The sequence below is a fragment of the Oncorhynchus nerka genome, linkage group LG1 (genome assembly GCF_034236695.1).
Source record: "Oncorhynchus nerka isolate Pitt River linkage group LG1, Oner_Uvic_2.0, whole genome shotgun sequence".
Lineage (NCBI taxonomy): Eukaryota > Metazoa > Chordata > Actinopteri > Salmoniformes > Salmonidae > Oncorhynchus > Oncorhynchus nerka.
The window spans coordinates 2,399,421-2,427,108 of record NC_088396.1 but is presented as its reverse complement, the minus strand read 5'-3'; the positions used below and the strand labels follow the sequence as shown (position 1 = coordinate 2,427,108).

General features: G+C 45.0%; 1 protein-coding gene across 5 annotated transcripts in view; it reads right to left on the bottom strand.

Moving 5' to 3' along the window:
* The window catches only part of LOC115130807 (poly(rC)-binding protein 3), a 154,762-nt gene that overhangs the window by 1,747 nt on the left and 125,327 nt on the right, over positions 1 to 27,688 (bottom strand). For 4 of the 5 annotated variants that reach the window (XM_029662393.2, XM_029662308.2, XM_029662685.2 and 1 more), the window contains 2 exons: positions 1,412 to 1,464; positions 861 to 1,030 (listed from right to left, as the gene is read on the bottom strand). In XM_029662393.2, coding sequence (XP_029518253.1) covers positions 861 to 1,030; positions 1,412 to 1,464 — 223 coding nt within the window. Of the gene's footprint in view, positions 1 to 860; positions 1,031 to 1,411; positions 1,465 to 27,688 lie in introns of those variants that run through there. The other variant, XM_029662559.2, reaches the window with a different exon arrangement.

Below are 27,688 nucleotides of genomic sequence, written 5' to 3'. Positions count from 1 at the left end.
AACAACCACCAGGGTCAGATTCCCTTCTATTTAAAAGGTTAATGGACTTTGTGCTAGGACAAAGTCTCGGTCCCAAATGGCATCCTATTCCCTAAATATATAGGAAGTAGACTGTCATTTGGGATGCACTCCGGCTGAATCCTCTGTAATAGCCTACTTGATTTATCTATAAATAAAGAGCTTGATACAGAAAAGGAAACCTAGTCAGTTGTACAGCTGAATGCCTTCAACTGAAATGTGTCTTCTGCATTTAACCCAAATTCCTCTGAATCAGAGAGGTGCAGGGGGCTGCCATAATCAACATCCACAGCGCCCGGGAAACAGTGGGTTAACTGGCTTGCTCAGGGGCAGAACTACATATTTTTACTTTGTCAGCTCAGGGATTCGATGGAGCAACCTTTCGGTTACTGGCCCAATGCCCTAACCACTAGGTTATGTGTTACTTGTTACCTGTGTTGAGGTGGATGTGTTTTCTACTGGGCTCAGTCATAAGCCAGAGCAGTGACACTTAACCTAAAGCAGCCTGCCATTGAAAGATCAATCACAATATTTATATAATTCTCGTCAATAATGACACAACATTTTCAAAATGTAATCAATTACTGACTAATCTCAATAAAACATGTCATTGGGTTAGGTCTGTTGCCACCTAACTGCCATCACACGTTATGACTCATATTGATGCCAGAAATAGCCGTGGAGGCATTTGACAGAAGGCTTCTTTGCACAAAGGGACTCCTCCACAGACAACCATTTCCCACGGAAATGTACTGGAGGTCACTGATTCGGCCTCATGCTAACTACTTGCATTAGCATTATTAGTGTAGGCGCTCTGATGTTGGCGGTGGGTAAGAGGTTACCTTGCGTTGATGAGGTACTGGGCAAGGCTGATGTTGGCGGGGGTTCCTGTGATAGTGATCTGGCGATCCGACGAGCCCTCCATGGCATTAGCGATTTTGATCTGCGCCCCAGACATCTGGCGGATCTCGTTGATTTTGGTTCCCTGGCGCCCGATTATGCAGCCTATTAGCTGGGAAGAAATGGCAGCGGTTCTTAACTGGGAAACCTGGAACAGAAGCCTTGGGCTGGCTTTCATTGATTTGAGCTTTAAAAAGCTAAATCGTGAAAGCAGTGCGACATCATTGGCTCATTGCAGGGTCAGTTCCATTGAAACCCAGTAACCACAAGAAATTAATTTAAAGTAATTTGAGAAATGTTTAATTTTTCATGAGGTATTTTTCATGTCATTGAAAGTTGATGGTGTTACAAGGCAGCATTTTTAAGTCTGTGTATGTCTGTGTTAACTAATATTTGTCTTCACAGTAAAAGTTATCTTGTGGGGAAGAGTTTAAATGAGTTGACCCTGATACCGGTTCATTAGTTGTTTATCCTACTGTTGTCCTTTACTCACATCATTTGGAATTGTGAGTTCATGAGTACTGGCTGGGGGGCTGGTATCCAAACCTGTGTTGGGGAACAGGGAAGGAGAGAGCATGGCATAAATAGCATTTTTTATCAATTGGAGGATGTCTTGCTGTGAGTCAGGACCTTGGTCTCAGGATTGCAGTCCTAAGGCATCAATGAACCAAGGACCTTGGTTTGTTACCATAGTAGTCAACATGAGAGTCGTGCCCTTGGGGTGAGATCCAACATAATAGAGATCCCATTGAGTGGGATCCAAATGTATTGCCACCCTTGATAGAGATGAGCAAAAAAGACTGTATAAAATAAATAATAAAAATACTGAGCTATATTGTATGCTCAAATAACAGGAATGTTTTTTTATTTTATACTAATACAATTGCTCTGAGAAAAATATTTTGTTTAAAGCCCCTAATGCTGTCTTTTTAATTTAAATGTTTAAATCATCACTTTGTTCACTTATTATTATTTATTTTCATAACTTGTTATAATTTATTTCCCTGGGCCTCCTTTAGCCACTGAAATGCTCAGTCAGACTGTGTGGGCATGGGGATACAAATTTGAATATATGCTACATGACCAAAAGTATGTGGACCCCTGCTCGTCAAACATCTCATTCCAAAATAACGGCATTAATTTGGAGTTGGTCCCCCCTTTGCTGCTATAACAGCCTCAACACTTCTGGGAAGGCTTTCGACTACATGTTGGAACATTGCTGCAATCTTGCTTCCATTCAGCCACCAGAGCATTAGTGAGGTCTGGCACTGATGTTGGGTGATTAGGCCTGGCTCGGTGTTCAGATCAGGGCTCTGTGGAAGCCAGTCAAGTTCTTCCACACCGATCTTGACAAACCATTTCTGTACGGACCTCACTTTGTGCACGGGGGCTGAAACAGGAAAGGGCCTTCCCCAAGCTGTTGCCACAAAGTTGGAAGCACAGAATCGTTTAGAATGTCATTGTATGCTGTGGCATTACAATGTCCCTTCCATGGAACTAAAGGGCCAAGCCCGAACCATGAAAAACAGCAAGACAATGCCATTGGATGAATCCCGGAACATATTCCAGTCTGTGCTAAAAAACAGTCCTGTAGCGTAGCATCCATGAATCTAAAGTGTTGTTTTACGTTTTATGTGCCCCCAACCGGTTGTGTTTTTTTGCTTGTTTGTAACTTATTTTTTTACTATTTTTGTACATAATGTTGCTGCTAAATCCTTTTTCCTTTTCCTAATCCTAGCAGAATCCTTTTTCTTCTTTCACGACTCTGACAAGCCCGAGGCGGAGGATATACGACTCCCTCAGGAACAGGCCCGACCCCAGTGAGCTGCGTGAAGAGGAGATGGAGAAAGAGAGGCTGGAGGGCGGGCTGCCTTCTGAGGAGTAGGAAGCAATCGAATAAACCCCCACTCTCCTCAATTCTGCTCGCAAACATGCAACCTTTGGACAATAAAATGGAAGAGTTATTTGGAAGATTAAACTACCAATGGGACATGTAAAACTGTAATATCTTATGCTTCACGGAGTCATGACTGAACGACGACAATATCAACATACAGCTGGCTGGTTAGACGATGTACCGGCAGGATAGAACAGTGGCGTCTGGTAAGATAAGGGGCGGTGGTCTGTATTTTTGTAAACAACAGATGGTGCACGATATCTAAGGAAGTCTCGAGCTATTGCTCGAGCTATTGCTCGCCTGAGTTTCTCATGGTATGCTGCAGACCACATAACCTACCGAGAGAGTTTTCATCTATATTCCTTGTAGCTGTTTACATACCACCAATGAGCTGTATTCTGCCATTAGCAAACAAGAAAATGCTCACCCAGAGGCGGCGCTGCTAGTAATGGGGGACTTTAATGCAGGGAAACTTAAATCAGTTTTATCTATTTTCTATCAACATGTTAAATGTGGAAACAGAGGGAAAAGAACTCTGGACCACCTATACTCCACACACAGAGATACATACAAAGCTCTCCCTCGCCCTCCATTTGACAAATCTGACCATAATTCTATCCTCCTGATTCCTGCTTACAAGCAAAAATTAAAGCAGGAAGCACCAGACACTTGATCATTAAAAAAGTGGTCAGATGATGAAGATGCTAAGCTACAGGACTGTTTTGCTAGCACAGACTGGAACATGTTCCGGGATTCCTCCAATGGCATTGAGGCATTGAGGAGTACACCACATCTGTCATTGGCTTCATCAATAGCTGCATCGATGACATTTTCCCCACAGTGACCGTACGTACATACCCCAACCAGAAACCATGGATTACAGGCAGCATCCGCACTGAGCTAAAGGCTAGAGCTGCCGCTTTCAAGGAGCGGGACTCTAACCCGGAAGCTTATAAGAAATACCGCTATGCCCTCCGATGAACCATCAAACAGGCAAAGCGTCAATACAGGACTAAGATCGAGTCGAACTACACCTGCACTGACGCTCGTCGGATGTGGCAGAGCCTGCAAACCATTACAGACTGCAAAAGGAAGCACAGCCAGGAGCTGCCCAGTGACACGAGCCTACCGACAAGCTAAACTACTTCCATGCTGGTTTCGAGGCAAATAACACTGAAACATGCTGAAACACTGAAACATGCTAACACTGAAACATGCATGTGCCGTAAGACTGTGTGATCACACTCTCCGCAGCCGATGTGAGTAAGAACTTTAAACAGGTCAACATTCTAGCCGCAGGATGTGTACTGCGAGCATGCGCTGACAAACTAGCAAGTGTCTTCACTGACATTTTCAACCTCTCCCTGACTGAGTCTGTAATACCAACATGTTTCAAGCAGACCACCATAGTGCCTGTGCCCAAGAACACTACGGTAACGGTCCTAAATGACTACCAACCCGTAGCACTCACGTCTGCAGCCATGAAGTGCTTTGAATGGCTGGTCATGGCTCACATCAACACCATCATCCCAGAAACCCTAGACCAATTCCAGTTTGCACACCGGCCCAACAGATCCACAGATGATGCAGTCTCTATTGCACTCCACACTGCCCTTTCCAACCGGGAAAAAAAGAGCACCTGAGAGCATGTGAGAATGCTGTTCATTGACTACAGCTCAGCGTTCAACACCATAGTGCCCTCAAAGCTCATCAATAAGCTATGGACCCTGGGACTAAACACCTCCCTCTGCAACTGGATCCTGGACTTCCTGACGCGCCGCCCCAGGTGCTAAGGGTAGGTAACAACACAACCGCCAAGCCAATCCTCAACACAGGTGCCCCACAAGGGTGCGTGCTCAGCCCCCTCCTATACTCCCTGTTCACTCATGACTGCATGGCCAGGCACGAGTCCAACACCTTCATTAAATTTGCTGATGACTTAACAGTGGTAGGCCTGATCACCGACAATGACGAGACAGCCTATATGGAAGAAGTCATAGACCTGGCCATGTGGTGCCAGGACAACAACCTCTCCCTCAACATGATCAAGACAAAGGAGATGATTGTGGACTACAGGAAAAAGAGGACCAAGCATGCCCCCATTCTTATCGACGGGGCTACAGTGGAGCAGTTGGAAGGCTTCAAGTTCCTTGGTGTTCACATCACCAACAAGTCAACATGGTCCAAGCACACCATGACAGTTGAGAAGTGGGCACGACAAAACATATTCCTTCTCAGGAGACTGAAAAGAGGGTAGTACGAATGGCCCAGTATATCACTGGGGCCAAGCTTCCTGCCATCCAGGACCTCTATACCAGGGTGTCAGAGGAAGGCCCTAAAAATTGTCAAAGACTCCAGCCTAGTCATATACTGTTATCTCTGCTACCACATGGCAAGCGGTGCCAGATCACCAAGTCTAAGTCCAAAAGGCTTCTAAACAGCTTCTACCCCCAAGCCATAAGACTCCTGAACATCTAGTCAAATGGCTACCCAGACTATTCACATTGCCCTCCCCTCTCCACATCACTGCCACTATCTGTTGTCATCTATGCATAGTCACTTTAATTAACTCTACTTACATGTACATACTACTTCAACAATCCGGTGCACCCGCACATTGACTCTGTACCTGCACCCCCTGTATATATTCTTTTTTTTACTGCTCCTCTTTAATTACTTACTTTTATCTCTTATTCTTATTCATATTTTTTTTAACTGCACTGTCGGTTAGGGGCTCGTACGTAAGCATTTCACTGTAACCTGTTGTTTTCGGCGCATGTGATTAATACAATTTTATTTTATTTGATCTGACCACTTCCGTATAGAGCGAGTCACTGGTACTTCCTACTTTAGATTTTGCTTGTATGCAGGAATCAGGAGGATATAATTATGGTCAGATTTGCCAAATGGAGGGTGGAGGAGAGCTTTGTATGCATCTCTGTTTGTGGAGAAAAGGAGGTTATTTTCCCTCTGGTTGCACATTTGACAAATCAAATCAAATGTATTTATATAGCCCTTCGTACATCAGCTGATATCTCAAAGTGCTGTACAAAAACCCAGCCTAAAACCCAAAACAGCAAGCAATGCAGGTGTTGAAGCACATTGGCTAGGAAAAACTCCCAAGAAAGGCCAAAACCTAGGAAGAAACCTTGAGAGGAACCAGGCTATGAGGGGTGGCCAGTCCTGTTCTGGCTGTGCCGGGGGGAGATTATAACAGAACATGGCCAAGATGTTCAAATGTTCACAAATGACCAGCATGGTCAAATAATAGGTCTGGGACAGGTAGCACGTCCGGTGAACAGATCAGGATTCCATAGCCGCAGGCAGAACAGTTGAAACTTAAGCAGCAGCACGGCCAGGTGGACTGGGGACAGCAAGGAGTCATCATGCCAGGTAGTCCTGAGGCATGGTCCTAGTGCTCAGGTCCTCCGAGAGAGAGAGTGAAAGAAAGAGAGAAAGATAGAATTAGAGAGAGCATTCAATTCACACAGGACACCAGATAAGACAGGAGAAGTACTCCAGATATAACAAACTGACAATCGCCCCCCGACACATAAACTACTGCAGCATAAATACTGGAGGCTGAGACAGGAGGGGTCAGGAGACACTGTGGCCCCATCCGATAATACCCCAGGACAGGGCCAAACAGGAAGGATATAACACCACCCACTTTGCCAAAGCACAGCCCCCACACCACTAGAGGGATATCTTCAACCACCAACTTACCATCCTGAGACAAGGCCGAGTATAGCCCACAAAGATCTCCGCCACGGCACAACCCAAGGGGGGGAGCCAACCCAGACAGGAAGATCACATCAGTGACTCAACCCACTCAAGTGAATCACCCCTCCTAGGGACGGCATGAAAGAGCACCAGTAATCCAGTAACTCAGCCCCTGTAATAGGGTTAGAGACAGAGAATCCCAGTGGAAAGAGGGGAACCGGCCAGGCAGAGACAGCAAGGGCGGTTCATTGCTCCAGAGCCTTTCCGTTCACATTCACACTTCTGGGCCAGACTACACTCAATCATAGGACCCACTGAAGAGATAAGTCTTCAGTAAAGACTTAAACATTGAGACCGAGTTTGCGTCTCTCACATGGGTAGACAGACCATTCCATAAAAATGGAGCTCTATAGGAAAAAGCCCCGCCTCCAGCTGTTTGCTTAGAAATTCTAGGGACAATTAGGAGGCCTGCGTCTTGTGACCGTAGCGTACGTGTAGGTATGTGTGGCAGGACCAAATCAGAGAGAAAGGTAGGAGCAAACCCATGTAATGCTTTGTAGGTTAGCAGTAAAACCTTGAAATCAGTCCTTGCCTTGACAGGAAGCCAGTGTAGGGAGGCTAGCACTGGAGTAATATGATCCAATTTTTTGATTCTAGTAAGGATTCTAGTAGCCGTATTTAGCACTAACTGAAGTTTATTTAGTGCTTTATCCGGGTAGCCGGAGAGTAGAGCATTGCAGTAGTCTAACCTAGAAGTAACAAAAGCATGGATTCATTTTTATGCATCAGTTTTGGACAGAAAGTTTCTGATTTTTTAAATGTTACGTAACTGGAAAAAAGCTGTCCTTGTCTTGATATGTTCGTTAATAGAGAGATCAGGGGCCAGAGTAACGCCGAGGTCCTTCACAGTTTTATTTGAGACGACTGTACAACCATTAAGATTAATTGTCAGATTCAACAGAAGATCTCTTTGTTTCTTGGAACCTAGAACAAGCATCTCTGTTTTGTCCGAGTTTAAAAGTAGAAAGTTTGCAGCCATCCACTTCCTTATGTCTGAAACACAGGCTTCTAGCGAGAGAAATTTTAGGACTTAACCATGTTTCATTGAAATGTACAGCTGTGTGTCATCCGCATAGCAGTGAAAGTTAACATTATGTTTTCGAATGACATCCCCAGGAGGTCAAATATATAGTGAAAACAATAGTGGTCCTAAAATGGAACCTTGAGGACCACCGAAATTTACAGTTGATTTGTGAGAGGACAAACCATTCACAGAGACAAACTGATATCTGCAGCTTGAAGTTTTAGAGGCCAGGATTATTTTCATCATTGTGTCAAGAGAAATAGTACTAAAACACTTGAGTGTCTCTCTTGATCCTAGGTCCTGGCAGAGTTGTGCAGACTCAAGACAACTGAGCTTTGGAGGAATACGCAGATTTAAAGAGGAGTCTGTATTTTGCCTTCTAATGATCGTGATATTTTCCTCAAAGAAGTTAATGAATTCATTACTGCTGAAGTGAAAGCCATCCTCAGTTGGGGAATGCTGCGTTTTAGTTAGTTTGCGACAGTATCAAAAAGAAATTTCGGATTGTTCTTATTTTCCTCAATTAAGTTGGAAAAATAGGATGATCGAGCAGCAGTAATGGCTCTTCGATACTGCACGGTACTGTCTTTCCAAGCTAGTCGGAAGACTTCCAGTTTGGTGTGGCGCCAAACTAGTTAAAATGAGTTCCTCAGTTAGGTGGTAAACAGATTTTTTCCCTCTGACATCCTTGGTTAGGCAGTCTGGAAGGGCATTAAGGAATCTTTGTGTTGTCTGTGAATTTATAGGACGACTTTTGATGCTCCTTGGCTGGGGTCTGAGCAGATTAGGTGTCAGGAAAATAACCTCACACTCAACGTCAACAAAACTAAGGAGATGATTGTGGACTTCAGGAAACAGCAGAGGGAACACCCCCCTATCCACATCGATGGAACAGTAGTGGAGAGGGTAGCAAGTTTTAAGTTCCTCGGCATACACATCACAGACAAACTGAATTGGTCCACCCACACAGACAGCATCGTGAAGAAGGTGCAGCAGCGCCTCTTCAACCTCAGGAGGCTGAAGAAATTTGGCTTGTCGCCAAAAGCACTCACAAACGTTTACATGCACAATTGAGAACATCCTGGCGGGCTCTATCACTGCCTGGTACGGCAACTGCTCCGCCCACAACCGTAAGGCTCTCCAGAGGGTAGTGAGGTCTGCACAACGCATCACCGGGGGCAAACTACCTGCCCTCCAGGACACCTACACCACCCGATGTTACAGGAAGGCCATAAAGATCATCAAGGACAACAACCACCCGAGCCAATGCCTGTTCACCCCGCTATCATCCAGAAGGCGAGGTCAGTACAGGTGCATCAAAGCTGGGACCGAGAGACTGAAAAACCTCTTCTATCTCAAGGCCATCAGACTGTTAAACAGCCACCACTAACATCGAGTGGCTGCTGCCAACACACTGACTCAACTCCAGCCACTTTAATAATGGGAATTGATGGGAAATGATGTAAAATATATCACTAGCCACTTTAAACAATGCTACCTAATATAATGTTTACATACCCTACATTATTCATCTCATATGTATACGTATATACTGTACTCTATATCATCTACTGCATCTTTATGTAATACATGTATCACTAGCCACTTTAACTATGCCACTTTGTTTACATACTCATCTCATATGTATATACTGTACTTGATACCATCTACTGTATCTTGCCTATGCCGCTCTGTACCATCACTCATTCATATATCTTTATGTACATATTCTTTATCCCCTTACACTTGTGTGAATAAGACAGTAGTTTTGTAATTGTTAGTTAGATTACTTGTTGGTTATTACTGCATTGTCGGAACTAGAAGCACAAGCATTTCGCTACACTCGCATTAACATCTGCTAACCATGTGTATGTGACAAATAAAATTTGATGTGATTTGATTAGATTTATTTGTTGCAATTACAAACGTAATAAAATAGTGGTCCGATAGTCCAGGATTATGAGGAAAAACATTAAGATCCACAACATTTATTCCATGGGACAAAACTAGGTCCAGAGTATGACTGACAGTGAGTAGGTCCAGAGACATGTTGGACAAAACCCACTGAGCCGTTGATGGTTCCGAAAGCCTTTTGGAGTGGGTCTGTGGTCTTTTCCATGTGAATATTAAGGTCACCAAAAATTTGAATATTATCTGCTATGACTACAAGGTCCGATAGGAATTCAGGGAACTCAATGAGGAATGCGGTATATGGCCCAGGAGGCCTGTAAACAGTAGCTATAAAGAGTGATTGAGTAGGCTGCATAGATTTCATAACTAGAAGCTCAAAAGACGAAAACATATATTTTTTTTTAATTGAAATTTGCTATCGTAAATGTTAGCAACACCTCCGCCTTTGCGGGATGCAGGTGAGGTTTCATTTAACACTGTAAATTCTTCAGGCTTAAGCCATGTTTCAGTCATGCCAATCACATCAAGATTATGATCAGTGATTAGTTAATTGACTATAATTGCCTTTGAAGTAAGGGATCAAACATTAAGTAGCCCTATTTTTAGATGTAAGGTATCACAATCTCTTTCAATAATGACAGGAATGGAGGAGGTCTTTATCCTAGTGAGATTGCTGAGGCGAACACCGCCATGTTTAGTTTTGCCCAACCCAGGTCGAGGCACAAACACAGTCTCAATGGGGATAGCTGAGCTGACTACACTGACTGTGCTAGTGGCAGACTCCAATAAGCTGCCAGGCTGACTAACTGCACCCTATTTCATTGTGGAGCTAGAGGAGTTAGAGCCCTGTCTATGTTGGAAGATAAGATGAGAGCACCCCTCCAGCTATAACGGAGTCCGTCACTCCTCAGCAGGCCAGGCTTGGTCCCAGAAAGAGGGCCAATTATCTACAAATTCTATCTTTTGGGGGGGTCAGAAAACAGTTTTCAACCAGCATTGACTTGTGAGACTGCTGTAGAGCTCATCACTCCCCCTAACTGGGAGGGGGCCAGAGAAAATTACTCGATGCCGACACAGCTTTCTAGCTGATTTACACGCTGAGGCTGTTGCACTTGGTGACCTCTGACTGTTTCATCCTAACATCGTTGGTGCCGACGTGGATAACAATATCTCGGTAATGGAGTCGCCAATGACTAGGGTTTTCAATTTGTCAGAGCTAATGGTGGGAAGCTTCAGCGTCTCAGACCCCGTGACGGGAGGAGTAGAGACAAAAGAAGGCTCGGCCTCAGACTCCGACTCGCTGCTTAATGGGGAAAACCGGTTGAAAGTTTCTATCGGCTGAATGAGCGACACCGGTTGAGCATTCCTACAGCATTTCCCTCCAGAAACCATGAGAAATTTGTTAGGCTGTGGGGACCGTGCGAGGGGATTTATACTAACGTTACTATCTGTACTTACTGGTGGCACAGACGCTGTTTCATCCTTTCCTAAATTACCCTTGCCTAACGATTGCGTTTGAAGCTGGGCTTGCAACACAGCTATCTTCGCCGCAAGGCGATCGTTCTCCTCTATATTATGAGTACAGCGGCTGCAATTAGAAGGCATCAAGTTAATGCTACTACTTAGCTTCGGCTGTTGGAGGTCCTGACGAACCACGTCCAGATAAAGCTTCCGGAGTGATAAAGTTGAAATGACAAAAAGTTGAGTGAGGGAAAAACCAAAAATATAAACAGTAATTAAAAAGTAAAAACCTTAAAGTTGTCAGGTAGCAAAGTAAGGTTGGCAACAAAATACACAAAATGCACAGCAAAACGTAAACAAGTCTGCAAGTTGTGACCGGAAATGCTGTCAGCAATGCAGCAAAAAGCATACTGGTAGAAATGAGGGAAAATGGATTTAAGTTTGCCTGCATTAATTTCCCTGGCCTTATAGAGCTGGTTGAGTGCAGTCTTAGTGCCAGCATCAGTGTGTGGTGGTAAATAGACAGCTACGAATAATACAATTGACAACACTCTTGGTAGACAGCTTGGTCTACAGTTTACCATAAAATACTCAACCTCAGGTGAACAATACCTCAAGACTTCTTTAATATTAAACATCGCACACCAGCTGTTATTGACAAATAGACACACACCCCCATCCCTCGTCTTACCAGACGCAGCTTCTCTGTTCGGCCGGTGCATGGAAAATCCCGCCAGCTCTATATCGTCATTCAGCCACGACTCGGTGAAACATAAGATATTACAGTTTTCATTGTCCCGTTGGCAGGATAATCTTTATTTTCCAATGATTGCACGTTGGCAAATAGAACAGATGACAGTGGGAGTTTACTCACTTGCACTAATTCTCAGAAGGCAGCCCGAATGACAGGGATTTGGACCTGTTCCCGGAAAAACAGTATATTCTTCTCGTTAGACTCGTTAAAGGAAAAAGCTTCCTCCAGTTCGAGGTGAGTCATCGCTGTTCTGATGTTATTTTTGGTCATAAGAGACGGTAGCAGCCACATTATTTACATAATTAGTTAAAAAATAAGTTGTAAACAACAACAAAACCTAAGAAAATAGCACAGTTGGTTAAGAGCATGTAAAACGTCACCCATCCTCTCCGCTACTCTTCCCGTGGTTTAGAAACATTAAGGCAGTTATATACAGTTTAGAATATCACATGATATTACATTTCATAACACTTTTCACAACACAAAGTTTGTGCCCTCAGGCCACTACTCTACTACAACATATCTACAATACAAAATCCATGTGTACGTGTGTGTAGAGTGCGTGTCTTATCACACTCCCTGCTATTCCATAAGGTATATTTTAATATTTTTTTATCTGATTCTACTGCTTGCATCAGTTACTTGATGTGCAATAGAGTTCTCTGTAGCCATGGCTCTATGTATTATTGTGCTTCTCACATAGTCTGTTCTTGACTTGGGGATTGTGAAGAGACCTGGCATGTTTTGTGGGGGAATGATGAAGTCAATATCTCCATGCTGCCTTGTTTTGGGCCGTTTGTAATTTCCCAAGGTCCCTCTTTGTGGCACCTGACCACCCGAGTGAACAGTAGTCCAGGTGAGACAAACTAGGGCCTGTAGGACCTGTCTTGTTGATATTGTTGATAAAAAGGCAGTGCAATGCTGGCTTTACTCAAAGCCAGTGGCATGTTATTAGTAAAGATTGAAAAAAGTTTGGGGCCTAGACAGCTGCCCTGGGGAATTCTACCTGTACCATGTTGGAGAGGCTTCCATTAAAGAACACCCTGTGTCTTCTGTTAGACGGTTAACTCTTTACACACAATATAGCAGGCGGCGTAAAGCCATAACATAAGTTTTTCTATCTGAAAGACAATGATCGATAATATCAAAAGCCCACTGAAGTCTAACAAAACAGCTCCCAAAATCTTTTTATCATCAGTTTCTCTCAGCCAATCACCAGTAATTTGTGTAAGTGCCCTGCTTGTTGAATGTCCTTACCCACAAGCGTTCTATTAGTATGTTGTCAATTTGCGTATGGTAAAATAGCATTGTATCTGGTCAAACAGTATTTTTTCAAAAGTTTACTAAGGGTTGGTAACAGGCTCAGGCAGTAAAGGGGGCTTTACTATTCTTGGGTATGGGAATTACTTTTTTATTCTCTCCAGGCCTGAGGGTACACACTATCTAGTAGGCTTAGATTGAAGATATGGCAAATAGGAAAGGCAATATCATCCGCTATTATCCTCTATTATGGAATTTTCCATCCAAGTTATCGGATCCCAGGGGCTTGTCATTGTTGATAGACACAATCTTTTTTTTCACATTTTCCAGACTCATTTTACGGAATTTAAAATTATAATGCTTGTCTTTAATAATTTGATTAGTTATACTTGGATGTGTAGTTTCAGTATTTGTTGCTGGCATGTCATGCCTAAGTTTGCTAATCTTGCCAATGAAAAAATCATTGAAGTAATTGATTTTGTGATGAATGAGCCAATATCATTGGGTTTTGTGATGAATAAGCCATCTGATTCAATGAATGATGGAGCTGAGTTGACCATTTTGCCCAAAATTTCATTTAAGGTGCTCCAAAGCTTTTTACTATCATTATTTAAATCATTTATAAAGTTTCATAGTATAGTTTCTTCTTTTTATTCAGTTTAATCACATGATTTGTCAATTTGCATTACATTTGCCAATTGGTTATGCAGCAACACTTATTTGCTATTCCTTTTGCCTCATCCCTCCTGCTCTAGTTTTGTCTTATCTTGATTATTGTTCAGTTGTGTGGTCGAGTGCTGCAAGAAAATACCTAGTTAAGCTGCAGCTGGCCCTGAACAGAGTGGCACGTCTTGCTTTTCATTGTAATCAAAGTGCTGATATAAATATCCCATAACACACAGTATGACTTAAGTATGATCCCCAATTAGAGACAACGATAGCCAGCTGCCTCTAATTGGGAATCATACCAAAACATCAACATGTAAAAAAAACAACTAGAACCCCACATAAAATATAAACTAGACTAAACCCCTAGTCACGCCCTGACCTACTCATAGAAATAAAAGCTTTTAAAAAAATTTTTATGGTCAGGACGTGACAGTACCCCCCACAAAGGTGCTGACTCCGACCGCAAAACTTGAAACAAAAAGGGCGGGTTAGGGGGAGTGTCTAGTGTCGGTGGCAGCTCTGGTGCGGTGCGAAGTCGCTCTTCCCGCGGATCCACCAGCATCGGGGGCAGCTCTGGTGCGGGACGAAGAAACCCGCTCATCCCGCTCATCCAACCATGGACCCAGGCTGAGCACTGTGCCTGGACTGGACCTAGGTGCAGAAGAAGACTCCTGCCATGGAGCGGGACTGGACGCTGTGCCTGGACTGGGCACCAACACAGAAAACAACTCTGGCCTTGGAGCTAAACTGGACGTCATGCTCAGACTGGGCATCAGCGCAGGGGAAGGCTCCGGTCATGGAGCTGGAGGTTCCGGACCATTGACCGTCGCAGGAGGTTCCGGACCGTTGAGCGTCTCAGGAGATTCCGGGCTGTGGACCATCGTTGGAGGTTCCGGACTGTGGACCGTCACCGGAAGCTCTGGACTGGGAACTGTCGCCAGAAGCTCTGGACTGGGGATCGTCCCAGGAAGCCTGGTGCATGGAGCCGGCACTGGTGGTACCGGGCTGGTGACACGCACCTCAGGGCGAGCGCGAGGAGCAGGCACAGGACGTACCGGACTGGGAGGCGCACTGGAGGCCTGATGCATGGGGCCGGTACAGGTGGCACCGGACTGGTGACACACACCTCAGGGCTTGTGTGGGGAGCAGGCACAGGATGTACCGGACTGGGAGGCGCACTGGAGGCCTGGTGCATGGAGCTGGCACAGGACGTACTGGGCTGTGGAGGCGTACTGGAGACCTGGTGCATATAGCCGGCATTAATTGTAACGGAAATTTAACACATTTCGCACGGCACGTGCGAGGAGCTGGCACAGGACATACTGGGCTGTGAAGGCGCACTGGAGGGAGAGTGCGAGGAGCAGGAACAGGACGTACCGGTCTGGAGACACGCACTTCAGGGAGAGTGCGAGGAGCAGGCACAGGACGTACCGGTCTGGAGACACGCACTTCAGGGAGAGTGCGAGGAGGAGACATATGACGTACCGGACTGGGAGGCGCACTGGAGGCCTGATGCATGGGGCCGGTACAGGTGGCACCGGACTGGTGACACACACCTCAGGGCTTGTGTGGGGAGCAGGCACAGGATGTACCGGACTGGGAGGCGCACTGGAGGCCTGGTGCATGGAGCTGGCACAGAACGTACTGGGCTGTGGAGGCGTACTGGAGACCTGGTGCATATAGCCGGCATTAATTGTAACGGAAATTTAACACACTTCGCACGGCACGTGCGAGGAGCTGGCACAGGACATACTGGGCTGTGAAGGCGCACTGGAGGGAGAGTGCGAGGAGCAGGAACAGGACATACCGGTCTGGAGACACGCACTTCAGGGAGAGTGCGAGGAGCAGCAGGCACAGGACATACCGGTCTGGAGACACGCACTTCAGGGAGAGTGCGAGGAGCAGGCACAGGACGTACCGGTCTGGAGACACGCACTTCAGGGAGAGTGCGAGGAGGAGACATATGACGTACCGGACTGGAGAGGCGCACTTGAGGCCAGAAATGTGGAACCGGCACAGGTTGCACCAGAGTGCTAACCTGATCCTCTGGTCGGATGTTGAGCTGAACACACTTGCACAACATCTCATCTCACTTTCTCCCAACTTCGCCATTGCCTTCCTGACAGTCTCTGGTCCATCCTCTGCTCAGTTGCCAGCTCCATGTGCCACCCCCCAAAAAAATTGGGGTTGTCCTTGGGCTTTCTGTAGCCGCGAACCCTGTCGTCATCGCTGTCCTCCATTATCTCCTTCCGTCTGTTGCCACGCAAGGGTTTTACATCTCCCCATCACTTCTTCCCATGTGCAGAAATCCTTTACCTGGTGAACACGCTGCTTCGTCCTGGTTTGATGGGATATTCTGTCACGTTCGCTGGAAAGAATATCGGACCAAGGCGCAGCGCATGTTGAGTTCCACATGAGTTTATGATAAAGTGAAACTGAACAAAGACAAAAACAAATAAACTAACATCGAACCGTGACAACAGCGATGCTACGTGCACTAACTCAAAACAATATACCTTAACACACAGGTGGAAAAAATGCTACATAAGTATGATAGCCAGCTGCCTCTAATTGGGAATCATACCAAAACACCAACATAGAAAAACCAATGAGAACCCCACATAGAAAATATAAACTAGACTAAACCCCTAGTCACGCCCTGACCTAACCTACCAAAGAAAATAAAAGCTTTCTATGGTCAGGGTGTGACAAGATGCAATAAATACATGTTGATGATTTCATTCCTGTGCTGTTTGTAACTATGCTGATAAGTCGAATGAGCCTGAAGCAGGTTGCTGTCACGATCGAAGCGGACCAAAGCGCAGCGTGGTGTGAATGCATCATTTAATAGCTGACGAAAAACACGAAGTAAACTGTACAAAAACAATAAACAAATAACGACCGTGAAGCTATCATAAGAACTGTGCTGACACAAGCAACTAACATAGACAATCACACACAAACAAACAGTGAAACCCAGGCTACCTAAGTATGATTCTCAATCAGAGACAACTAATGACACCTGCCTCTGATTGAGAACCATACTAGGCCGAAACATAGAAATCCCAAAATCATAGAAAAACAAACAGACTGCCCACCCCAACTTGACCATACTAAATAACGACAAAACAAAGGAAATAAAGGTCAGAACGTGACAGTTGCAGGCATTGGTTACAGTTTGAAGCTTTTTCTTGATTGGGCGGCTTGATGAAAGCCAGTCAATATTTAAATCACCCAGAAAAAAATACCTCTCTGTTAATATCACATTCCAAGATGGCGTAGCAGTCGGACGTGTGTTTTGTCTTGTCCCGTCCTGTATAGTGTAAATATAGTTTTTCCTCGTTTTTTTTCTGTATATATTTCGTACATATTTTAATCTCACTTTCCAACTACAGGCTGAATATACTCTCCTGCAACCCGCATCACCCAATGTGGTACGGATCTGCTTTTTCTATACTTTAGAATCGGAACCCTCATCAGAAGCTAGCCGCTAACTAGCTACTAGCTAGCCACTGCTAGCGGTCTTCAAGGCTAACTAGGACACCAGCGCGACATCTACCCAAAGCATATCAGACTGCTTTTTCTCTACCACATCTCCGGATTCCTACCGCAAGCTCTGAACCTTTATACCGGATCATCGTAAATAGCTAGCTGCAATCCGAGTGGCCACTCCTGGCTAACGTCTCTGTCCCAGAGCAAGCACCAGTTAGCCTGGAGCTAGCCTCGAGCTAAGCCCATCTCCCGACTAGCCGAAGAGGTCCAAATATACCTAATTTGCCAATTGGCCTGGACCCTCTACTGACCCTCTGCTGCCGACACGGAGCCCCGCCGATCCATCACGACTGGTCCGCCGACATAATCGTCCGAGGGGGTTTCAACAGGCTTTTCCGCTGCGACATCGCCAAAGATCCATCTGCTGGCCAAGGCCCGCGAGCTTTCTGAATCGCTGTATCTCCAGCTCACCGCATGAAGAGGAATAAACAGACTCCCCCCATCGCGACGTCCCCCAAAGGTTAACTCTCTAGCCCTCGCTATCTCCCTGCTTGCTAATTCGGCCTGCTAACGGCTTGTCAAGCTCCGGTCCGCTAACTGCTACCTTGTCTAGCTCGGGCCTACGAACTGTTAGCTTGTTAGCACAGGCCTGCTAACCGTCTGAACCACCGCGTCCCAATCACTCTCTGACCCCATTTACTTTCTCTCTTTTTGATTTTTAATTTGTTTATACCTTCCGGAAACCTGCCTCACCCAATGTGATACGATTTTATGACACACTCAAGAACCTCCAGACGCTAACCAGCTAACTAGCTACAAGCTAGTTAGTCATTGTTAAAAAAAAAAAAAAAAAAAAAACCTGGATAACACTCGCCAGCCCAGCCCCCCTGCCCATCCACCGCTGCCCCATGGACACTGATCTCTTGGCTACATAGCTGACGCACGCTGGACTGTCCATTAATCACGGTACTCCTTTCTGCTTGTTTGTCTTACCTGTCGGCCCCGTTGCCTAGTCAACGCCATTTTACCTGCTGTTTGTTGTGCTAGCGGATTAGCCCCGCCTACTGTTTTTAGCTAGCTTTCCAAATTCAACACCTGTGATTACTGTATGCCTCGCTGTATGTCTCTCTCAGATGTCAATATGCCTTGTATACTGTTGTTCAGGTTAGTTATAATTGTTTTAGTTCACAATGGAGCCCCTAAACCCACTCTGCATACCCCTGTTACCTCCTTTGTCCCACCTCCCACACATGCGGTGACCTCACCCATTACAACCAGCATGTCCAGAGATACAACCTGTCTCATCATCACCCAGTGCCTGGGCTTACCTCCGCTGTACCCGCACCCCACCATACCCCTGTCTGCGCATTATGCCCTGAATATATTCTACCATGCCCAGAAACCTGCTCCTCTTATCCTCTGCCCCCAACGCTCTAGGCGACCAGTTTTGATAGCCTTTAGCCGCACCCTCATACTACTCCTTCTCTGTTCCGCGGGTGATGTGGAGGTAAACCCAGGCCCTGCATGTCCCCAGGTACCCTCATTTGTTGACTTCTGTGATCGAAAAAGCCTTGGTTTTATGCATGTCAACATCAGAAGCCTCCTCCCTAAGTTTGTTTTACTCACTGCTTTAGCACACTCTGCTAACCCTGATGTCCTTGCCGTGTCTGAATCCTGGCTCAGGAAGGCCACCAAAAATTCAGAGATTTCCATACCCAACTATAACATCTTCCGTCAAGATAGAACTACCAAAGGGGCGGAGTTGCAGTCTACTGCAGAGATAGCCTGCAAAGTAATGTCATACTTTCCAGGTCCATACCCAAACAGTTTGAACTACTAATTTTGAAAATTACCCTCTCCAGAAATAAGTCTCTCACTGTTGCCGCCTGCTACCGGCCACCCTCAGCTCCCAGCTGTGCCCTGGACACCATTTGTGAATTGATCGCCCCCATCTAGCTTCAGAGTTTGTTCTGTTAGGTGACCTAAACTGGGATATGCTTAACACCCCGGCAGTCCTACAATGTAAGCTAGATGCCCTCAATCTCACTCAAATCATCAAGGAACCCACCAGGTACAACCCTAACTCTGTAAACAAGGGCACCCTCATAGACGTCATCCTGACCAACTGGCCCTCCAAATACACCTCCGCTGTCTTCAACCAGGATCTCAGCGATCACTGCCTCATTGCCTGTATCCGCCACGGAGCCGCAGTCAAACGACCACCCCTCATCACTGTCAAACGCTCCCTAAAACACTTCTGTGAGCAGGCCTTTCTAATCGACCTGGCCCGGGTATCCTGGAAGGACATTGACCTCATCCCGTCAGTTGAGGATGCCTGGTCATTCTTTAAAAGTAACTTCCTCACCATTTTAGATAAGCATGCTCCGTTCAAAAAATGCAGAACCAAGAACAGATACAGCCCTTGGTTCACTCCAGACCTGACTGCCCTCGACCAGCACAAAAACATCCTGTGGCGGACTGCAATAGCATCGAATAGCCCCGTGATATGCAACTGTTCAGGGAAGTCAGGAACCAATACACGCAGTCAGTCAGGAAAGCTTAGGCCAGCTTCTTCAGGCAGAAGTTTGCATCCTGTAGCTCCAACTCCAAAAAGTTCTGGGACACTGTGAAGTCCATGGAGAACAAGAGCACCTCCTCCCAGCTGCCCACTGCACTGAGGCTAGGTAACACGGTCTCCACCGATAAATCCACGATTATCGAAAGCTTCAATAAGCACTTCTCAACGGCTGGCCATGCCTTCCGCCTGGCTACTCCAACCTCGGCCAACAGCTCCGCCCCCCGCAGCTCCTCGCCCAAGCCTCTCCAGGTTCTCCTTTACCCAAATCCAGATAGCAGATGTTCTGAAAGAGCTGCAAAACCTAGACCCGTACAAATCAGCTGGGCTTGACAATCTGGACCCTCTATTTCTGAAACTATCTGCCGCCATTGTCGCAACCCCTATTACCAGCCTGTTCAACCTCTCTTTCATATCGTCTGAGATCCCCAAGGATTGGAAAGCTGCCGCAGTCATCCCCCTCTTCAAGGGGGAGACACCCTGGACCCAAACTGCTATAGACCTATATCCATCCTGCCCTGCCTATCTAAGGTCTTGAAAGACAAGTCAACAAACAGGTCACTGACCATCTCGAATCCCACCGTACCTTCTCCGCTGTGCAATCTGGTTTCCGAGCCGGTCACGGGTGCACCTCAGCCACGCTCAAGGTACTAAACGATATCATTACCGCCATCGATAAAAGACAGTACTGTGCAGCCGTCTTCATCGACCTCGCCAAGGCTTTCGACTCTGTCAATCACCATATTCTTATCGGCAGACTCAATAGCCTCGGTTTCTCGGATGACTGCCTTGCCTGGTTCACCAATTACTTTGCAGACAGAGTTCAGTGTGTCAAATCGGAGGGCATGCTGTCCGGTCCTCTGGCAGTCTCTATGGGGTGCCACAGGGTTCAATTCTCGGGCCGACTCTTTTCTCTGTATATATCAATGATGTTGCTCTTGCTGCGGGCGATTCCCTGATCCACCTCTACGCAGACGACACCATTCTATATACTTTCGGCCCGTCATTGGACACTGTGCTATCTAACCTCCAAACGAGCTTCAATGCCATACAGCACTCCTTCCGTGGCCTCCAACTGCTCTTAAACGCGAGTAAAACCAAATGCATGCTTTTCAACCGATCGCTGCCTGCACCCGCATGCCCGACTAGCATCACCACCCTGGATGGTTCCGACCTTGAATATGTGGACATCTATAAGTACCTAGGTGTCTGGCTAGACTGCAAACTCTCCTTCCAGACTCACATCAAACATCTCCAATCGAAAATCAAATCAAGAGTCGGCTTTCTATTCCGCAACAAAGCCTCCTTCACTCACGCCGCCAAGCTTACCCTAGTAAAACTGACTATCCTACCGATCCTCGATTTCGGCGATGTCATCTACAAAATGGCTTCCAACACTCTACTCAGCAAACTGGATGCAGTCTATCATAGTGCCATCCGTTTTGTCACCAAAGCACCTTATACCACCCACCACTGCGACTTGTATGCTCTAGTCGGCTGGCCCTCGCTACATATTCGTCGCCAGACCCACTGGCTCCAGGTCATCTACAAGTCCATGCTAGGTAAAGCTCCGCCTTATCTCAGTTCACTGGTCACGATGGCAACACCCATCCGTAGCACACGCTCCAGCAGGTGTATCTCACTGATCATCCCTAAAGCCAACACCTCATTTGGCCGCCTTTCGTTCCAGTACTCTGCTGCCTGTGACTGGAACGAACTGCAAAAATCGCTGAAGTTGGAGACTTTTATCTCCCTCACCAACTTCAAACATCAGCTATCCGAGCAGCTAACCGATCGCTGCAGCTGTACATAGTCTATTGGTAAATAGCCCACCCATTTTCACCTACCTCATCCCCATACTGTTTTTATACAGTTTTTTTTTAAAAATTTATTTACTTTTCTGCTCTTTTGCACACCAATATCTCTACCTGTACATGACCATCTGATCATTTATCACCCCAGTGTTAATCTGCAAAATTGTATTATTTGCCTACCTCCTCATGCCTTTTGCACACATTGTATATAGACTGCCCATTTTTTTTTCTACTGTGTTATTGACTTGTTAATTGTTTATTCCATGTGTAACTCTGTGTTGTCTGTTCACACTGCTATGCTTTATCTTGGCCAGGTCGCAGTTGCAAATGAGAACTTGTTCTCAACTAGCCTACCTGGTTAAATAAAGGTGAAAAAAACAAACATACAATATCAAGCATTTCACACGTTATACAGATACTGACTGTTAGCACTTGGTGGTCTATAGCAGCTTCCCACAAGAATGGGCTTTATGTGAGGCAGATGAACCTGTAGCCATATTACTTCAACAATATTTGACATTAGATCGTCTCTAAACTTTACTGGAATGTGGTTCTGAATATAACCATGTATTGCTACCACTGTATCATCAGAGGTATTATCTAAGTGAGTTTCAGAGATAGTCAGAATATGAACGTCATCTGTGACTAGAAAATTATTGATTTCATGAACCTTTAGCTACATTTCTTCTCAGGTTTTTGCCTGCAGTTCTGTTATACTCACAGACATCATTCAAACAGTTTTAGAAACTTCAGAGTGTTTTCTATCCAAATCCACTAATTATATGCATATTCAAGCTTTTAGGACTGAGTAGCAGGCAGTTTACACTGGGCACCTTTTTATCCAAGCTACTCAATACTGCCCCTCTGTCCCAAATAAGTTAATGCGGGCTATATTTAGCACTTTTCTGGGATGCTTGATTGTTTTCATTGCTTTACTGAGAAGCTTAGCAGAAGTAAACATGCTCATGTTATTTGTGTTAAGTGTAGGGTGAGCTGCACACAGTGGAATTCCTACTAGGGCACACCGCCTCAGTGGTAACGGTATAACTCTGGTTCAAAAGCACATGATTACTGCATACAATAGCTGTCATATCAGCAGAGGCATTCAGGGCAGTTAGAGGGCCATAATTTAGGTTCTGGGATAATTTATATTTGCTGAAGCATTATGACAATTTAGCGACACAATGGTAGGGATTAACTGAGCTGGGCTTGGGTCATTGATAAGACATTGTCTCATCGCAGCCTTATAATCCTGTGAAAGGATCCAGGAACTAAAATGATTTTGGTGGATCCCATCCTCCTTATAAAACAAGCTTTTTTTCCAGAAGATATCAAAATTGTTATTAATGTTACACCCACAGAGCTGCAATTGTCAAGTAGACAGTTATGGAGGGCAACAAGTCTGCTGAAACATTCAATGCCATGATTTAGGGAAGGCACAGGGCCAGATATTTCGTAAGGATGTTAGAGACGGTCCTTGCTGTGGCCTGACGCAGGGAAAAGAGCTCCACCCACTTTGAATAATAATCAACAAAAACAAGCATGTACACATTCTGATTGGAGCTTCTAGGAAATGGACCCATCAAATCCATTCCTAACATTTCCCAAGGTCGGGTAACCACCGTTTGCTGCAACTTGCCAGCAGGCTTTCTACCTTCTGGTTTGTACATTTGACAAACCTGACAATTTCGGATGTGTGACTTCACAACCATGCTCAGATGTGGCCAGTACAGTAATGCTTGCAACCGCTTGTAGGTTTTGAACCTGCCCAAATGACCAGCTAATGGGTCTTCATGGAAATGTTGAAGCAGTTGAAGGCGTAGTGTTTCAGGTATGTAGATTTGGTAGAGTGTTCAGTGAGGTAGTTGTTCAACTCGGTAGACTTTGTCTTCAATGATGGTCAGCTTTGTGGTAGGATTGATCATCTTTTCTCCATCTTCCAGGATAGTCTGGTACAAAGCCTGTACTTCTGGATCATCCTGTTGGGCTTTCCATATGGCCTCATCAGAGATGGGAATGTCCGTTTTGGGCGAGTCTCGACTGCTTGACAGGACAGTAGCACTTTGTACTCGATTTCTGACTCTGTCTGCCAATTCATCTGTGTAGTCCTCAGACAGAAATGCAGAGGAAAACTTGGCCTCAAAGTCAGCCCAGGAGGTAATGGTGAGACGTGCCACATCCCACCAGTCTCGAGCTGTTCCATGCAACACATTCCTCAATGTGGCAAGGAGTTCTTCGTCAGCCAGGGGATTGAGGGCAAGAAAGTCACGACATCTTTCTAGATACATTAATGGATCAGGACTGTCATCTTTTTTCCCCAAAGGTGGGAAATTGCAATTTAATGGGAATCGCCCCCACATGACGTCTACTCAAATCACCATGAACAAACGAGCTAGGAGGGATTGAGGAGGTAGAGGGGGAGGGCGTTATCGGACAATGAAAATGAACACCAGGATGCATGGTGGATTGCATCCTGCAAGGGGTGGCTGCAGCATGGCCTGGTCTTGGCTGTTCAGAGGATCCAGCTTGGCCCTCAGTGATCTGAACTGAAGTGGACACCAGGGAAACTCTGTGTAAGGAGTTGTGCCTAATGGAGGCCATGTCCACAGACACATCATCCAACATTTTAACACAATTAGCGAGTTCTGTCTGCAAGTGGTCTACAGTGTTAACCATGGGAGAAAAAACAGAATTAACATCCTTGAGGACTTCAGTGTGGTGATGTTGCAGGCGCCATTGGAGAGTGGCAGTGAGTTGGTTTCGTTGGTAGTCAAACTGCCTGTCCATGGCACCAGTAATTTCCCGTCTTCCACTCTCACTGAGCTCTGTCAGCGTGTGGGTTAGAGTGCTCAGTGAGTTTCTGAATTCCATGGCACTCTGTTGCTCTTCCCTCAGACATTTGAAATGATGGTGGATAAGAGTTTGGAGATGTTGTTGAGTCCGACGAATATCAAGGATGTCACCTTGAAGTTGTAAGACTACAACCTCTGGAGATAAACCAGACAATGGAGGAAGGTTGGGTGTCAGAGGGAGGCTAGCTCAGTACCTCCACACAGATCCATGTCAATAAGTGAGTAACTGGTTAGACCTCCTGTGGCCTGTGGTCCAGACAGAGCATTCAGATTCCTAGGGCTCTGGCCCAAATCAACTCCATTATCTCCATTCACATTATGATTTGTATTGTCAGCTTGATGGTCAGAATGGCCCTGTGTATTCCCATTGACAGGTATGACATGGATGAGCACATTATCTTGGGGTGAATCCATTGTTTTAATTCCACGCAAAAGATTTGCTTTGGTTAGTTCTCATCTGGGGTGCCATTTTTATGTAACGGTTTTGACTTGAGGTTATTATTTATAGGGGTGCCAGGTAGGTTGTGCCTACCAGAGAAAACATTGGTTTCTCCTTTTAGTTTGGGTGGGAATGAGTCCCATCTGGTCCGTCAAGTCTACACCAATACAAAGGACTTGTGTAAAAGTCAGGATGGAAATAAACTTTTCATGAACCCTTAAAACATTGGAAAGAACTTCAAAAACAACTATACTCTTTTGCGTGGGTTGTATTAACAAAATCAATGATTACACACACATATAATAATATAACACAATGAGTTCTGGTTCCTCCAGAAATGTCCTGTACCTCGGGCCTAAAAAGAGTCCAGCCCGGTAGAGTTCAGGGAACTCAAGTGACTTCTGTCACGCAATGTTTGTCCGTTCATTCAGGGTAGCGTAAACCCAGTATTAATCATACAATCAATATAACACTAATTTTACCACAGAACTTTAAAGCGTATCAACTCTTACTAAGTCCTCAACTACAACTAACTACATAAATCATCACAGTATACCTCACATCAAAACAAATGAAATACCGTATACAAAAAGGTTGTGGTCAGTCAGACAATCCAATCCGCCAATAGATCTCCAGCAGAGAAAGGCCACGAAGAACGGAGAGGTGTAGTCCACGGACGCAAAGAGTGGATCCGATCCTGGGTAAACTGTCTTAGGCTACAAAACACACGTTTAACGGCAACAAAACAAACGGAAGAGAGAAGCTTCGGAACTGAGGGTTGAACACATCCTCATTCACGTCTCCATCACAACCCCACTTTTGCCCAGCTGATGCTGGCTATTTAATTGGGAATTAAAGGGAAAGCGCCCTATTGAAAGGCGCTGCACTGAGACGGTTCAGAAAAATTCAGGGCTGTCACAAGCGGTGGAAACGTTCATAAGCTATTCCAGGTGAAGGGGGCTCCATTGCAACCTAGCTAGCTGTCTAGTTGGTAAACATCTAGTCCAAACCAGCAGGTTTTGACACAAACATTTATGAACAAAATAAAACTTCGGAAACAACAGGCCAAAAGAACAGGTCGAGGTGCAGAAGGTATCTGAGTTCATGACAGTCATATTTTTTGGCCTACCACTTCACGGTTGAGCCGTTGTTGCTCCTAGACGTTTCCACTTCACAATAATAGCTCTTACAGTTGACCGCAGCAACTCTAGTAGGGCAGAAATTTTAAGAACTGACTTGTTGGAAAGGTAGCCCCTTATGACGGTGCCACGTTGAAAGTCACTGAGCTCTTTAGTTAGGCCATTCTACTGCCAATGTTTGTCTTTGGAGATGGCTTTGTGGTCAAAAATAGCCAAATCCACTCATTTGAAGGGGGTGTCCACACACTTTTGTATAGATAGTGTATTTATATACAGCCCTGATTGGCTGATATAATTGTCTAGAGCCCACCGCTACCCCTTTAAAAAAAAAATAGTAACAAAGGCTCATGGTATTCAACCTGCCATTTGGGGCTGGGGTTGGACCCTGAAAGTGACAAACTTCCACAGGTGTGTAGGCTACATTATTATTGAAATAAAAGGCATGCAGATCACACATCTTCATTTGCTATATCATTCTTGTACTGTTTTCAATAGGTCACTAGAAGATGCAGGACCAAAACAGCCTGTTTGCTATGTGGGCCATCCTGGCTTTTACTCTTCATTGCAGAAAGCCATGATTATCTACAGGGCAGACTCTAGGCCTCTGTGTCTCAGAGGTCAAACACAGTAAGTTATAGTTAGAACTGAGACACAGAGGCCCATGGTATAATCTTCAATATCATCACAAAGCCTAATTAATCATTCAAAATAGACATTCTGATGATACTATTTAAATTTGTCTAATGAGTAAATACTCTTGAGTTACACATTTTGGAATGTTTCTGTATTTGCAATAGATTGCAATAAAAGGTTGTTGTCATTCTTCATGTATTTTTCTTATTTATTTGCATAACATACTAAACAGATCGTAAACCATGAAAGTCAAAATCATGGTATGTAAGCATTTTCAAGTTATTGTTTTACAACTCAAGCTCTTCAAAGTATAACTCATAGTAAATGTATTTAGATTATGATTCATACAAAATAAGGAACACCTGTTTGTGACTGATGGTACTTTAAAAAAAATGTATGGAATTTTCCATAATCTGTTTCTTATCCAGATAGTAAATTAAACACACATTTGCACCAAAGCAAAGTCAAAGTCTTACATATGATAAGGAACGACATACACAAGTAATATAATATTAACAAAACAATTACTTTATTGAAAGAATAAGGTTAGGGGAATACATTGTCTCATTCAAACCTAGAAACAAAGTGCAAGTTGCATCACTATTAGAACCATAAAATAATACACAACTACCTGCCCTCGCATTGGGATACCACAAAAGCAATCCACATCATATTCTCCTTTCTATCTTTCCTGTAACAAAGACAACCATTTCTAGAGTAGTCCTCAAGTACATTTAAGTTTCACTCTTTCTGTTCTGACATTCAGCCAAATGTTAGCTTGGTCTTCGATCTGTTTGTGCTATATGTATAGCCAACTGCTGTGGTAACATGGCATGCCAACTGTCATGCATTAGAAGTTAGCACGACAGCATAAACAGATCTGGGACCAGGCTAGAGCATTTTTACGACCTGCACCACCAGCTTGGTATGTACAGCAGCCACCTCCAACAGCAACAACCTAGGAGGATTGGGGGGAACCAGTTCAGCTGCTTCTCTGCCAGTCAATGTTTATCTGTCTGTCCTTTGTGTGTGTCATACTCTTCATCATCATCTTCATCAAGTAGCTT